Below are 14,889 nucleotides of genomic sequence, written 5' to 3'. Positions count from 1 at the left end.
TAGTGGTAATAAATAAGTCCCTGCTTGGACTTTTTGGACGTGTGTTCATCAGCTGGCTTGACAGACTCATAAATTGAAGCAGGCAGTCATTCTCAGTGAGAAGCTGTTGCATTTACCTTCCTCAAGTACAGTGGTGCCCCGCGTAACGGGTGCCCCATTTAACGACGAATCCGCATAGCGATTGAGTTTTTTTGATCGCAAAAGTGATCGCATTGCAATGTTTTTAATGGGAAAACATCGCTTTACGATTTTCGCATAGCGATGTTTTTTAAACAGCTGATCGGTGGTTCCAAAATGGCCACCGGGTAAAAAAAATGGGCACCCGCTGTGTTTTCACACCCATTCCTCGCTTACCGGGCAGCGAAAATAGCGGCCATATGGAGGATTTTCGCATAACGGTGAGTTTTAAGCCCATTGGAACGCATTAAACAGGTTTTAATGCATTCCTATGGGCTTTTTGGTTCCATATAGCGACAATTCCATATAGCGACGATTTTTCTGGAACGGATTATCGTCGCTATGCGGGGCACCACTGTATAATTATGCAATAGGATTTTTGCCATTAAGAAATTAGCAGCAGGCTAATAGTTTGGGTAGTTATTGCATCTTGAAACGGCTTAATTTACATCTAATAACAGCACAGAATATTGGCAGTGTTTTAGGTACATTTTCTAACAAGAAATGTTATTTTGTTTCAGGAAAATAACTCTTTTCCTTTATCTGTGAAAATACTTAGTAAAGATGGTGGAATGTGCACGGACATCTCTGAATACATGATTAAAGAAGGGCTGGCACTTAGAAAAGGAAGGTATGCATATAGTTATTTATGTTTGATGTGCACAACATTATACTTTCATAATTTTTCAGAATAAAATGGAAGTTTTAGTTTTGTTATTGAATACAGCTAGTTGCATTTCAGCAATAAATTATCCAGACTATTCCATTTCAAACTTCTGCTGGTGATGATCTTTTTAGGATTATTAAAAGTACTGAAATGATATTTGTGGAGATTTTGAATACTTCAGATAAATTATACAATATATCTACTGGTGTCTATCTGGTGCTTATATTTTTTAAAATTTATTGACAATTCTAATGAAGGCAATGGTAACTAACCCTCTAAATCATGGGTCCCCAAACCTGGTCCGCGGCCTGGTGCCGGTCTGTGGGCTTCCTGGAACTGGGCCGCAGAGACAGATCTCTGCCCCCCCACACGCATGGTTGTCGCAAACATCGGGGGCAGCCGCACCACGCACAGAGCACGCCTCCCCCAGCCAGTCCCCGGTCCCAAAAAGGTTGGGGGCCGCTGTTCTAGATAACCAGGCTCAGTTTAATTTTTTTCACAAGTAATAAAACTGTGTGATGGACTAAGAAGGGGAGTAGCTCTTTCAGAAACTTCCTTACATTACCTCACTATTTTTCTTGATTGATAGTCATTTAAACCTGAAAAAAATGTTACAGCAAGTTAAAAGTGTGGCTAATAAAAACAGTAATACAAAACCAGTAACAATATTCCTTGTATACAAATATATTGTCTGTATACGACAAAATAATGGTACAGAATTCTGAAGAGTTGTCTAGACTTAAGTTTCATTTTTTCAAGAAGAAAAATTTTCAGGTTAGAAATAAAGTTTAACCTAAATCCATTTGATAGTCTCAGCTAATTAGTCTCTTTGAATCATTTTGCAGAATGGTAATGGAATACTTACATAAATACCATGTATTTTATTTAAGGCGTCTATTCCAGTTGGAATTGGTAATTTATTTTCATTTTATTTATTACATTTATATCACTCTATTCCAGTAAATATAGTGCTCAAAAAAGCGGCCAACAAAGTTATTGGAAGAAATAAAAACGACTAAAGCCAGCATTTATCTACATAAAACTTTAATAAGTAAAATAAACGTGGCCCACTGTAAAACCATAGAAATCAGCAAAAATCTTTCAAAATCATTAACATTACAAAGGATACAGATTAAAGGCCACTGCAGGGTAGGTCTAAAAAGATTCAGTATAGGTCTCTCTACAAGTGTTTGATTTCTTTGTCAGTTGACATATTTGTTGAATCTTGATTACAGACCAGCTGAAACTGACTCAAGTACAACATCCTCCAGTAAACTACCTGAAATACCCTTTGAGCAAAAGGATTCAGATATAAACAACTTGCTAACCAAAACAGAATGTGCTCCAGTCCTTTCTGTACCAGAGAAGGAGGTTGATCCTTTACAGAAGGTTACAGAATCTAAAGAGGAAGAATTCAAGATGCCTGTGAGTCAGCCAATGACTGAAGCCTACAAGCCACCAGCTCTCCCGAGTTCAGACACCTTCACTGCTATAGTCAGCTGTGTTTCAGAAGATGGAACTATTTATGTAATCCCAAAGTCACAAGGTAAAACAGAAAATCAAATGCGCTTCCCCGCAATCATCGCAAAGCCCCACCGATCAGCTGGCTGAAAATGGGGGCTTTGCGATGATCGCTTCCCTGCGATCATTGCAAAGCGAATTTTCCCCATAGGGGCCATCGCAAAGCGATCGCTTTTGCGATCGCAAAAACAGCGTTGCAAAGTGATTTCTTCACTGTGCAGAGCAATCGCTATGCAAGGCACCACTGTATTTGTATTTAGTTAATTTGGTACTTGAGAGCCAGAAGTTAGGAGTCTTCCTGGTGCCTCCCAGAAGCAAAGCTAGTCTTTTTGCTTTGCTTTGGGCAAGCTTCACAGATCTTGATTTTATTACATGATTTATGTATTTTTGTCATGGAGCAGATCCTGCTGAATTATATATACAATTTGGGACACCCAGTATCCACAGGACCACTATCTGCGATTTCACTTATCTGTGGTCTGATGATGATGATGATGATGATGATGATGATGATGATGATGATGATGATGATAATAATAATAATAATAATAATAATAATAATAATAATAATAATAATAATAATAATAATAATAATAATAATAATAATAATAATAAAAGAAAAAAAATCAAGGCGGGGATATAATTTTCACATGTATTACCAAAACTGGCCACTAGAGGGAGCCAGAGATAGTGTTATGAATTCTTGTTGAAGAATACATAGGTGCGTCTTTATTTATTTATTTATTTATTTATTTATTTATTTATTTATTTATTTATTTATTTATTTATTTATTTATTTATTTATTTATATCCCGCCCATCTGGTCTATACGACCACTCTAGGCGGCTATCCCCCCCACAGGCAAATATCCCCCCACAGGTGGAGATAATGAGGGTCCGGCCTCCAGGGGCCAAACTGACCACTCACGATTCTGCCCCTGCCTCCATGGAGCCTTCCTATCACTCCGTTGCTCGTGATAGATTAGCCAGTCCTGGCAGAAGGTGGGATGACGAGCCTCTCTGCCAGGTCGCAGACTAATCCACTGCGATTCTTATTGCTTCTTTTTTGTCATTACTGCCAAATAATTAGTCATTCTTTGGAAATGGATGAGATGGAATGGTTTGGGCATCTGTTCGTTAGTGCCAGGTTTGATAATGCATGTGAAAATAATAATTTTCTGGATTTTTTTTTTCTTTTATCATGCAGTGTATAGCATTTGCTATTATCTGCAGTTTTCAGCTTCTGAGGGGTAGTCTTGGAACTAATCCCACATGGATATGAGAGTCCCACTGTACTGTGAATTAACTCCAGAGAATTGCCTTTTTCTTCATTTGAGTTCTGGTGTCATCTATTTAGGCTTAAGAAACAATCTATGTTGCTGTGGGTTTTTCAGACTCTTTGGCCATGTTCTGAAGTTTCATTGAGAATAAGTGGAAGAATTTCTAAACCATCTCAACAGCATGTACCCAAATATACAATTCACCATGGAAAAAGAAATAGAGGCCAACTCTCTTCCGTAGATGTCATGGTCATACGCAAAACTGACCTCCAGTTGGGACCCAAGGTCTACAGAAAACCCACCCACACAGACCAGTATCTACACAAAAACTCCAAACACCACCCACAACAAAAAAGAGATACAATCAAAACACTGGTCAACTGTGCAAATCGGAACTGTGAAGCTCAATTTCTCAGCACCGAACTCAACCATCTGAATTGGGCCCTACAGGCAAATGAATGGCTAATCAAAAGAGGCCATCAAATCAAGAAAACAACACCAAACTGAAGAGAAAAACAGCCACCCACAAATAAAGTATTTCTGGCATATATGAAAGGGGTCACGGACTGCATGGGGAAACTTTTGAAAAAACACAACCTACAAACAGTATTCAGGCCCACCACAAAAATACAACAAATGTTACAGTCAGCAAAGGACAGAAGGGACCCCCTCAACACTGCCGGATACCTTGCAGTTGTGGCCAGGTATATATTGGAACCACAAAATGCAGTATCCACACCAGAATCAAAGAACATGAAAGACTGCAGACTAAAACAATCAGAAAAATTGGCAGTAGCTGAACATGCCCTAGAACAAGCTGGACATGAAATTCTATTTCAAAATACTGAAGTACAGGACAACACCAACAAACATTATGTTAGACTGCACACAGAAGCCATTGAAATCCACAAGCACCAGCAGAGCTTCAACAAAAAAGAAGAAAGTTTGAAACTCAAAGCTTGGCTCCCAGCACTGAAAAATACAGGCTGCAAAAGGTCAACAAGCTCTACCCAGCAACAAGGATCACTGCACAGAAAAGACCATCTAACGACACCCATCAATCACAGTGACAGATAAAATCTCCCCTTTATCCCAACAATACACCCACAACAAAAACACACTGATCACCATAATCTCCTGAAAAGGACAAAAGCTATTCCCACAGTTATAAATACTCAACTACCCAAACAAACAGCAACAGAGCATGGACAGAGTTCCTACTCCAGTCCTCTGAAGATGTTGGCCACAGAGACTGGCGAAATGTCAGGAAGAACAACCTTCAGAACACGGCCAAAGAGCCTGAAAAACCCACAACAACCATCAGATCCCGGTCGTGAAAGCCTTCAAGAATACAGTCTTATCTGTGTTTTTTTCCTTCATTTCATTTCTGTTTCTTCTTCCACCCTCCACAAATAAAACATTAATTTAATAATCAAAATTGGGTGTGGTTTCTTAGCAAAGGAGCACTATTTTGCCACTTCGCCCACTGTTTCAATTCTCATGCTGTAATTTCAGTGCATGCATGTTTCCCCAGCCCCAAGGAACGCTCTGTCGTCTGAATAGTTCAAAGTATTTTATTCAAAGGTGCATGGGTTTTTTTGTGTGCCTGTTCTAAAACAATCATTAAGCTACTGCACAACTCTAATCTATTTCATAATGATGTGAAATGATTTGTTTATATGAATACATCACTCTAGTTTTTTTTCTTTAGAACAACAGCGAAGGGAGTTGATGAATGATATTCAGAATAACTTCAAGTGTCTAGGTCTGCTGAAGCCATATAGTTGGAAAACAGGCGAGGCTTGTGTTGTAAGAGCGGCAGACACAATGTGGTATCGTGGAAAAGTTAGAGAAGTTGGTATTGGCATTATCAAGGTAAGATGCATTTTGATTTAAGGACTGCACTTTCATGTGCTGGTAGAGACTTTTAAAATGTACAATAGGTCACCTTTGGTATGTGTTTGGCATAAGGTCTGTGGGATGTTCCCTGTCTTCTATCCACATTATTCATTAGCCGAGAGCAGAATTGATTTTTGCCCCTTATACAGCAGATTTCTTTCCAAGAACAGCCACAAGGAGGAACGAAAAACACTGTAGACTGTATTATCCAGAAGTATCGTGTTTATTTTTAAAGCTCTTAAATTAACTATGGTGGAAAAATGATTTAGATATATTACAATAAAATAAAATAAAGGAAATTGAAGCCATGGGTGATGCTTTATGTGAGAGGGACATACAAGACCAATTTGTGCAAAAATGTGCATAAATACTCAACCAAAATGATGTCAAATGAACTTTCCTTCCGTAAGCTAGTTATTTAAATTTTTGTCTCCATGCAGAGACTAGCTTTGAGTGAAGAAGGGAGCAATAGGGTTATAGCTGCTTCCTCCAAAACCCTTGAAATAATGTATAGTCTGATATGTTTCTCAGGACACCTACATCATACATATATGCACTGACATTCATCTACAAGCTGTGGAATGTTGTGTTTCTGTTTTTTAAAATTAGGTACAGTACTTGGATTATGGATATATTGAAAAAATTCCTCAATGTCATCTCTATCCAACTGTTTTGTATGCAGAAATACCTCCATTTTCCATACCGTGTGAGCTCTCTAAAGTTGTCCCAGTGAGTAGATGCTTCTTGTTGTTTTTTAGTCGTTAAGTCGTGTCCAACTCTTCGTGACCCCATGGACCAGAGCATGCCAGGCCCTCCTGTCTTCCACTGCCTCCCAGAGTTGGGTCAAATTCATGCTGGTAGCTTCGATGACACTATCCATCCATCTCGTCCTCTGTCGTCCCCTTCTCCTGCCTTCATACTTTCCCAACATCAGGGTCTTTTTCCAGGGAGTCTTCTCATGAGATGCTACATATTATTAAATATCGACTAACAGTATTTGGGGAAGTATGTGTTATTGGATCTAGTATAGAGATAATAAAGAGACTGCTTTATATGTAATACCCATTTCTTCATAAGTTATTTTCATAGGTATTTCTTGTTTCCTGCATATGAGGAGACAATGAGATGCACCAGACTGCTCCAGAGCATTCTGCAGTTTAGTATGTGAAAGTGCCTGGATAACACGATTGCATTCACGTTGTGGGATGGATGTGAAGGAATAGACTTATCCTGTAAACAGAAACACATGGCTTTGAGTCATGATTGTACAGTGGTGCCTCGCTTAACGATTTTAATTGGTTCCAAAAAAAAACATTGCTATGTGAAAACATTGTTAAGCGAAACACCATTTCCCATAGAGATGCATTGAAAACCGGATAATCCGTTCCAATTGGAACGGATTACCATCCTTAAGCGAAAATCCCCATAGGAAAAAACGTTAAGCGAAACCCATTGAAATGCATTGAAGCCTATTTCAATGGGGGGGAAAATTCACAAAAAATTCAAAAAGACTCAGAACAAAGCCAAATTAAGTTAACGAAGGTTTTATTAGGTGCACTAACGATTCCAAGCATTTTAAACATTTTTTAAACATTTTAGAATATTTTAAAAATAGCAAAAACGGGGCTGTAAAAAAAAAGTTAAGCGAAACAAGGGGACATAAAACTGTCATCGTTAAGTGAAGCATGGTCCCAAAATCGTTAAGTGAAAATCGCCCATAGGGAAAATCGTTAAGTGAAGCACAAGATCACTCTGAAAAAGCCATCGTTAAGTGAATTTTTCGTTATACGAAGCAATCGTTAAGCGAGGCACCACTGTATATCTATTCACAGATATACATCTGAATGTGGAGAAGCTGCTTGTGCTAAGAATAACATATTTTCTGCAGTACCTCTGCATCAGTTTAATATCTGTGTTTTTAAGATGCAGTAAAGAGATTATGATGTCTAGAGATGTACATCTAGGCAATCCAGTTCTTCCAGCAAGACGGTTGATAGAAGTATGAGCAAATAGGGCTTGAAAACTGAATTTATTGTGGTCTTTCTCTTAGCTTTCCTCACACTTTGTAAATCAGGGTTCTGGATATTCTTACAACAGTTTTTCAGAAATGGAAGCATAACAAATTGTTTCAGTCAGAAATAAGATCAGTGAGGAACAGCTACTATGTGGGCCAAGACAACCCAATATCCAAGTAGTAATAGAATGCATTTCTGATTGACCTCTGTTGTGGGATGGGAGCTTGCCAGCTTCTATCTTTTAATGCCCAGATCAGTTTGTTTTGTAGTGTGGCAACCTTGAGCAGATTGATGACTAGCTTTCTTTATTTTACTGATTAGCTGGTCTGTCTCACTCTTGGATCATTATAGGTTGGAAATGTTTGGCAGCAGGATGCTGTTGAACTTCTTCAAGAGCTGCTTGCAGAACGGCTCGTTGAAATTCAAATTATGGTAAGCATAAAAGCCACATTGTGTAAGAATATGAGTTGTATATCTTGCAGTGAGTAGGCTTCTTGTGAGTTTTGTGTCAGTGTATTTTGTCAATTGCCAAGTGTAGTCTATATATGCAAAGTAGGTATCAGTGCAGCCTTGTTTGTTTATGTTTCCTCCTTGTTAATTTATAAAGCAAGGGGAATGGGAAAGAATTTAATAGGAAAAGAATCAGGTGGATGGAAGGAGCTGAACCCCCTCTTCCCATACTCCAGGTCACTTTTTCTTCCAGTAAGCCTCTGGTAGTAGAACTGATTTGGAGAAGTTCAAAGATTATACAGAATGCGAAAGGAAAAGGATCCATTTTGCCCATCTTTGCATGTCCTCTTTTATTAACCGGGGATGGAGAGCAGTTGATATGGTCCCAGTGTTTTGGAACTCTACCAGTGCTGCAGAGCATGGCCAATGAAAAGAGGTTATAGGAACTGTATTCAAAAACATCTGGTAGGCCAGCTGTTTTGCAGGTTGTTACTGAGACATTGCTTTTTCCATAAAAGGAGAAAATACTCTTAGTATACATAACGACTGAAATCCTGTTTATAGCATAAACCAAGTCATAACTTTCCATCTGTTCCTCCCTTGTAAGCAAAGCATCTTTGCCACAATTCTTGCATGCTCATAGATGCATCAAGCCAGCATGTGCCCCTTTCCCTAGGAATGGTTAAAGTGGTGCTTTGTTCACAAGGGAGGGAGGGATGAAAAGGTGCTACTTGGCTTTCTCTACATTCAGGATATATAAACCACTGAGCATCTAGTCTGATATTGAAGATGTTGTTCTTGGGTTACTGGTCCTGATGCATAAAGTTGCCAAGTAAATAATCTAATACAGTGGTGCCCCGCTAGACGCTTACCCCGTAGAAATCGTTTGATGATGACATTTTTGCGATAGTTATAGCGATCTCAAAACAATGGCTTCAATGGGGGAAATGGCTTTACGTTGATTAAGAGCCTGTTTTTTCCAGCTCTGCAAAATGGCTTTCCTCCCTTCTCAAAATGGCTTCCCTCCTTTCTCAAAATGGCTGCTTTCTGGTTCCGCAAAATGGCTTCCCTCTGCAAAATGGCCTCCCTCACTTCTCAGAATGGCTGCTTTCCAGACAGAAGCTTCTCATTACAGCGATTTTGAACAGCTGATCGGCAGTTCTCTATGGGCAATCTTCGCTGGATGATGAGGTATTTCCCCCATTGGAACGCATTGACCGGTTTTCAATGCATTTCAATGGGGTTTTTTCACTTGACAATTTCGTTTAACAGCGATTTTGGTGGAATGCATTATTGTCAGGCGGGGCGCCATTGTATGTGAAGGTGAATCAGTTGAACAGCAGCATTGTTAAAATCTTAGGAGCAAATATTAAAAAGTGAGGAAGCAGAATCATTTGTCAGTTGTTTTAATAAGACACGTGTACTTCATCTCATGTGAGAACTGTAAATACTGCAGTCCTATCAGATCTAGTTTTAACTCATAGGCTACCATGCAAGCCTCTTTTAATGCCATCCTAGTTCAGGTTCTGCAGGGGTGAAATGGTAATCATAACACAGTGGAAATTGATACAAATTGTGAAATCCTATTTACTCTCAAATGAAATGTGTCTTTTAAAATAATATCTCAAAGTTTGTGCTTCCCCTTGCAATAAAGTATTTTGCATTTTTGTGATGTGATCCAGTTGGGGAGTTGCTGCCTTTCTTATAATCTGCATATCACCTATGTAGGTATTTAAACCTCCTGTTAGCCGAGTATCCTTCATTAAACTTATTTGGGGAACTTGATTTCTCCCTACCTAGTTCAGCACTCATGCATATAACCGGGAATGGTGGGCATGCTCTATGTTTGTCATTTTCTTAGGCTGCCTACCTCCCTATTTTTCAAGGTTGTGTATCTTTGTTCTGTATAGCAGCCACCATACTGTAGATGAGGCTAAAACAATAATTTAAATGATGACTGTTCACAGGAAAGGTTGGACAACCCATGGGGAAACGTGTCCATTGAACTTATTTTTGCTGGGATGTCACTGTCTTCTTTCATGGCGTACCATAAACATTGTGTTAGTGAAGATGATAATGGCAGCATACTAAAACTGGTAATCTTTTTTTCTATCTTCAAAAGCCAAATAAAGTTTAAGCCATTGTTACTGTAGCCATTTCCCTAGCATTATAGAACTGTGTCATGTCCTATACAGTGTTTCTCAATATGAAGTTAGTGCCTAGGTAACAACTGGCAAAGAGGGAATCCAATGCTTGTTGTGGGCTTTTTGGGCTCTTTGGCCGTGTTCTGAAGGTTGTTCTTCCTAACGTTTTGCCACTCTCTGTGGCCGGCCTCTGAAGATGCTGGCGACAGAGATTGGCGAAACGTTAGGAAGAACAACCTTCAGAACACGGCCAAAAAGTCCACAACAGCCATTATATCCCGGCCGTGAAAGCCTTTGCGAATACAAAGAATTACAGTGGTGCCTCACTTAACGAGCGCACCGTACAACGACGAAATCGCATAGCGATCCCTTTTTTGGGATTGCTAATGCGATCGCTCAACGTTTTTTTAGATAGGGCAAAATTCGCTTTGCGAAGATCGGTAAGCGTTTCGCTTACCGATCTTCGCAAAACGAAGCCCCAACGATCAGCTGTTAGGCGGACAAAATGGCCGCCGGAAGCCCGGAAATGGCCCAAAATGGCCGTGCGCAGCGTTTTCGCGCCCTCGTTAAGCGAGGGGAGGGCGCGAAAATGGCTGCCGGCCATTAAGAAGCATCGCTGAACAGTGAGCATTCGGCCCATTTGGAACGCATTAAACCATGTTTAATGTGTTCCAATGGAATTCCCTGCCCCGTTCAACGATGCTTCAGCATAGCAAAGGTTAATCCGGAACGGATTAACCTCGCTATGCGAGGCACCACTGTAATCCCTTACTGAAGTTAGGAGTAGCACTGGAAAAGGAGCTTAAAATGATTATAATACAGGGCACTGCTTAATATATTAAGAGAGTTTACTATATGTTACAGAGATATACAGAGTTAGCTAGAGGTGATTGTAGTTGAACACAAGACCGTGGAGGGAGGAAAGATTTCTGTATGCACTATGAGTTAACAGGTGCTATGGTTTTACTGCAGGAGGTATCTTCTTATAGGTAAGCAGCTCCGTATATAAGGCTGAAAAAGAATTTTCCAGATTAACCAGAGAGCTCCTGTTTGCTTGTTTTAATGTATTTTCTCAGGCTGTGAAGAAGAAGACATCCAGGGATATGGTTAACTAGCATTGTTGTGTAAAAGAAAAATGCCAAAGTCTACTTTAATAGTCACACATTTATCTGACCAACCAACAGAGCAGGAAGGCTTTTGAGAGATCTCTTATCTTCCCTTAGTCAGGATGTACAAAACATATATGTTGGGAGGTGTGGCCTCAGAAGGGAGGATGGGCAACTTGCAGTCATGATATCTCTCTTCTCTAAGGTAGTCGAAATGGGTGTAGGAAAGATCTGCAGAATAGAGTTCTAGCAAATGATGTGTTTTCAGAGTTCACCTGCTGTTTTTCATACCAGCACATTCTTCCTGATTCCTGGTCTCTGTTAGCTTTCCTCAGCCCAGTGTAGTCCTGCATTGGAAGAAATCAACTACTTGACCTGTATACTAACTTTGCTTTGAAGCCAGTTTAAGTTTCTAGAGGTGTATTATCACTAAGTATTAAGGAAATATTTCTACTACTTTCTAGGGTATAGCAGACTGCAGTGAATATCCATTGGAAGAAAACTGTGATATCAGCCATGAGGTAAATACTAAGTTAATAGTGAGTTCTTCATTGTGGCCTCTGTGAATGCACACATATGGGTCTTGTCTGTGCCTGTGCTGACAGTCTCAGAAGATTCTAGAGCTAAAAGTAACAATTATATGGTGTGATTATCCATGAGGCACATGCTCCTCCCACCTATTGTTCCCCTCAGTTCCTTTTTTCCACTGTGCTGAAAGGTTCTACGGAAGAGAGAGCGCAATTTTTTGGCCTTTATATCACAAAATAATCCTTGCCATTTTCAATTACCTCTTCTGTGATCTAAATTGCTAATCTCTTGTGAGTTTTCTTCTCCGTTCACCTCTACAGTGGGGTCTTGACTTGCGAACTTAATGTGTATTGGGAGGCGGTTCGCAGGTCAAAAAGTTCGCAGGTCAAAATCTGCATTCCCATTGGAATGCATTGAAAACCATTTGATCCGTATCTGCTTTTTTCCAGCAATAGAAAGACACCCGCATAGGCAAGGAAAGCAGGGGAGAAAGAGCAGGCGGGAGGGGAGCCTGTACAGGAAGGAAGGAAGGAGAGAGGGAGGGGAGAGGAAGCCTGAAGCCCACCTCGCCTGAGTGCTGGGCGAGCGTCTCAGAGGGCAGGGCAGGGGAAGAGCCGGACTGACAAAGGGTGGCGAGGCGGGCGGCTTCCTCCAGGGAGATCGGGCGCTGAGAGGGGAGGGAGGGCGCGCTGCGGAGGCTGGGAAGGAGCGGGTGGGACCCCGAAGGCAGCCCACCCGGCCCCGCGAAGCCTCCGGAGGGAAGAGCGTCTGGCCGAGGACGCCTGAGGGAGGGACGGATGGAGGGAAAGGGTCTGGCGCTCAAGGTAGGGCAAGAGGAAAGGACGGGGAGAGGAAGCCCAAAGCCCACCTCACCCAAGTGCCGGGCGGGTGTCTCAGAGGGCAAGGCATGGGAAGAGCCGGGCTGACAAAGGGCGGCGAGGCACTCTGGGGAGATCGGGCGCAGAGAGGGGAGGGAGGGCGGGAGGGCGCGCCGCGGAGGCTGGGAAGGAGCGGGTGGGACCCTGAAGGCAGCCCACCCGGCCCCACGAAGCCTCCGGAGGGAAGGGCGGCAGATTCACCTCGTGGCTACCGGAGGTGCCGAGCGTGGCGGCAGCGGCACGGACTCCCCCTCAGCCGGGCTGAGTGGCAGCGGGAAAAGGAGGCAGCCGGGTCGAGCGGCCACGTTGGCGCGCTGCCTCCCTCGCGTCTGCCCAGCCAATCAAGCTTTTCCCCGGTTCCTTACTGTTCCTTACCACTCAGCCACCCAGCTATGTTTTTGCCCGATTGGCTCTCCCCGCCTCTCCTTCTCCCCCCCCCCCCCCACTTTTTGGGTTCGTATGTCAATTCTCCGTTCGCAAGTCAAAATGGATTTTTGCGGACGGAGAAGTACGCAACTCAAAAAGTTCGCAAGTCAAGACCCCACTGTACTTTCCTCAGAATCCCTCCCCTTTTCCCTCCCTGAGACTTTCCAACCCATTTTCCCCCTTCCCTCCCACCCTTTATGGCCTCTTCAGCTCTTTTCAAGCTTTGTGTTGGCTGCAACAGTAAAATAGCATCTTTCGACGGCCACGGCAAGTGCTTATATTGTTTGGGCGAACAACATCAGGCTCAGTCTTGCGCGGCTTGTCAGAGCTTTACTAAACCCGCGCTGAAACACAGATTCCAAAGACTAAGATCTCACCTTTGGGAGGCAGCCATGAATCCTGCTGCTGCTGTTCCTACCGAGACTCCGCATTTGGACGCAGTGGCTCCGTGGCAAAATCCATCCTCCGCCACCCCGGAGCATTCTACTCCTTCGCCCTGCTCTAAAGAAGGCCCCAATACATCTAGGGCTTCCAAATCTAAAGCCCCTAAGAAGCACAAACCTCCTAAGAAAAAGAAGGAAAAACCTGTAACCAAGAAGTCTCGACCCACCTAGAGAGCGCCCACCCTCTCTGATACTGGAAGAATCTTCTCTGGAGGCACCAGGATCTGTGGTGGAAGAGGATGAGGTACATATTCTTTCTGCACAAGCTGCAGTCATGGTTGGTAGCTTTTCTCTCTCCACTGGCCACATTGGGACTGAGTTTCCATCTAGTCTGGGCACTGCCCATTCGAGCCCTACATCACGGCGGGCTTTTGACACCGAACCATCTGAGCCCAAAACTCAGTCTCCAAAGAAATGAAAGGAGAAGAGGAAACATAATGAGCCACCTACTCCAATGTCTCAGCTTAGTCAATGTTAACAATTTCCATTCTTCCTGGCTTACCAGCAGCTTGCCTTTGAACAACTCGGCATGGAAAATTTTTCCCCTTCGCCAACCAATTTCAAATGGAAGTGTATCATGGATTCTCCCAGACGACCCGAGCAAAACGGTCCCTTCATGAATCTCTACCACACCATGAACAGGCTCCACCTTCAACGCTGACATCGAAGCCTCTGGTACCCCCTTCGACATAGATATCAGTCTCGACATCAAAGAAAAGTCATTCTCACTCTGGTGGCATCCCCCCACTGAAACGCCCTGAACACTCATCGAAGGAACATCATGCCACACCGACTACGATACCCCACTCAGTCCCACCTACAATATATGCATCTCAGACAACTTCTCCATCGGTCGCAGATCAAGACACTGACACTAAATCATCACCAGAATTTCCTGCCAATATACCCAATCCTGAATCTGATCCTATTGATACTCGCCCGTCCTCTCCATCCAAGGACTTTACTTCTTATTCCTGCTTAATCTCTTGTGTAGCTTCTGCACTAAAGCTCCAAGACAAAGAACCTCCTTCCCCAGAAGCAGATATTATCTTCAATGACATCAGCAATGAGAAGTCACAACCACTTAGTCTTGCCTTTATACCTGCCATGATGCAAATAATTAGAGAAGCCTGGGACACACCACCCTCGAATTTGCGCATCTTCAGACGTACTGACAACATGTACAGAACCCATGGTTCCGACACTGAATTTCTGGCTAAAGATCCTGTTCCAAATTCTATCATAGTTCAATTTGCTCAAATCAAGAGGTAAATCATTGATTTCACCAATGAACAAGGAAGGGAGGAAACTCGATGTCATGACTAGGAGAATCTTTGTGATCTTTCCTCCTCAGAG

At 42.3% G+C, this 14,889-nt stretch overlaps 1 protein-coding gene across 6 annotated transcripts in view; it reads left to right on the top strand.

Annotated features, from left to right (window-relative positions):
* The window catches only part of RNF17 (ring finger protein 17), a 108,183-nt gene that overhangs the window by 64,174 nt on the left and 29,120 nt on the right, over positions 1–14,889 (top strand). For 5 of the 6 annotated variants that reach the window (XM_078390066.1, XM_078390065.1, XM_078390064.1 and 2 more), the window contains 7 exons: positions 699–808; positions 2,080–2,390; positions 5,356–5,519; positions 6,153–6,272; positions 7,910–7,990; positions 9,976–10,104; positions 11,723–11,779. In XM_078390066.1, coding sequence (XP_078246192.1) covers positions 699–808; positions 2,080–2,390; positions 5,356–5,519; positions 6,153–6,272; positions 7,910–7,990; positions 9,976–10,104; positions 11,723–11,779 — 972 coding nt within the window. The remainder of the gene's footprint in view (positions 1–698; positions 809–2,079; positions 2,391–5,355; positions 5,520–6,152; positions 6,273–7,909; positions 7,991–9,975; positions 10,105–11,722; positions 11,780–14,889) is intronic. The other variant, XM_078390067.1, reaches the window with a different exon arrangement.

The sequence above is a fragment of the Pogona vitticeps genome, chromosome 3, assembly GCF_051106095.1.
Source record: "Pogona vitticeps strain Pit_001003342236 chromosome 3, PviZW2.1, whole genome shotgun sequence".
Classification (NCBI taxonomy): domain Eukaryota; kingdom Metazoa; phylum Chordata; class Lepidosauria; order Squamata; family Agamidae; genus Pogona; species Pogona vitticeps.
This window is presented reverse-complemented; position numbering and strand designations above follow the sequence as displayed.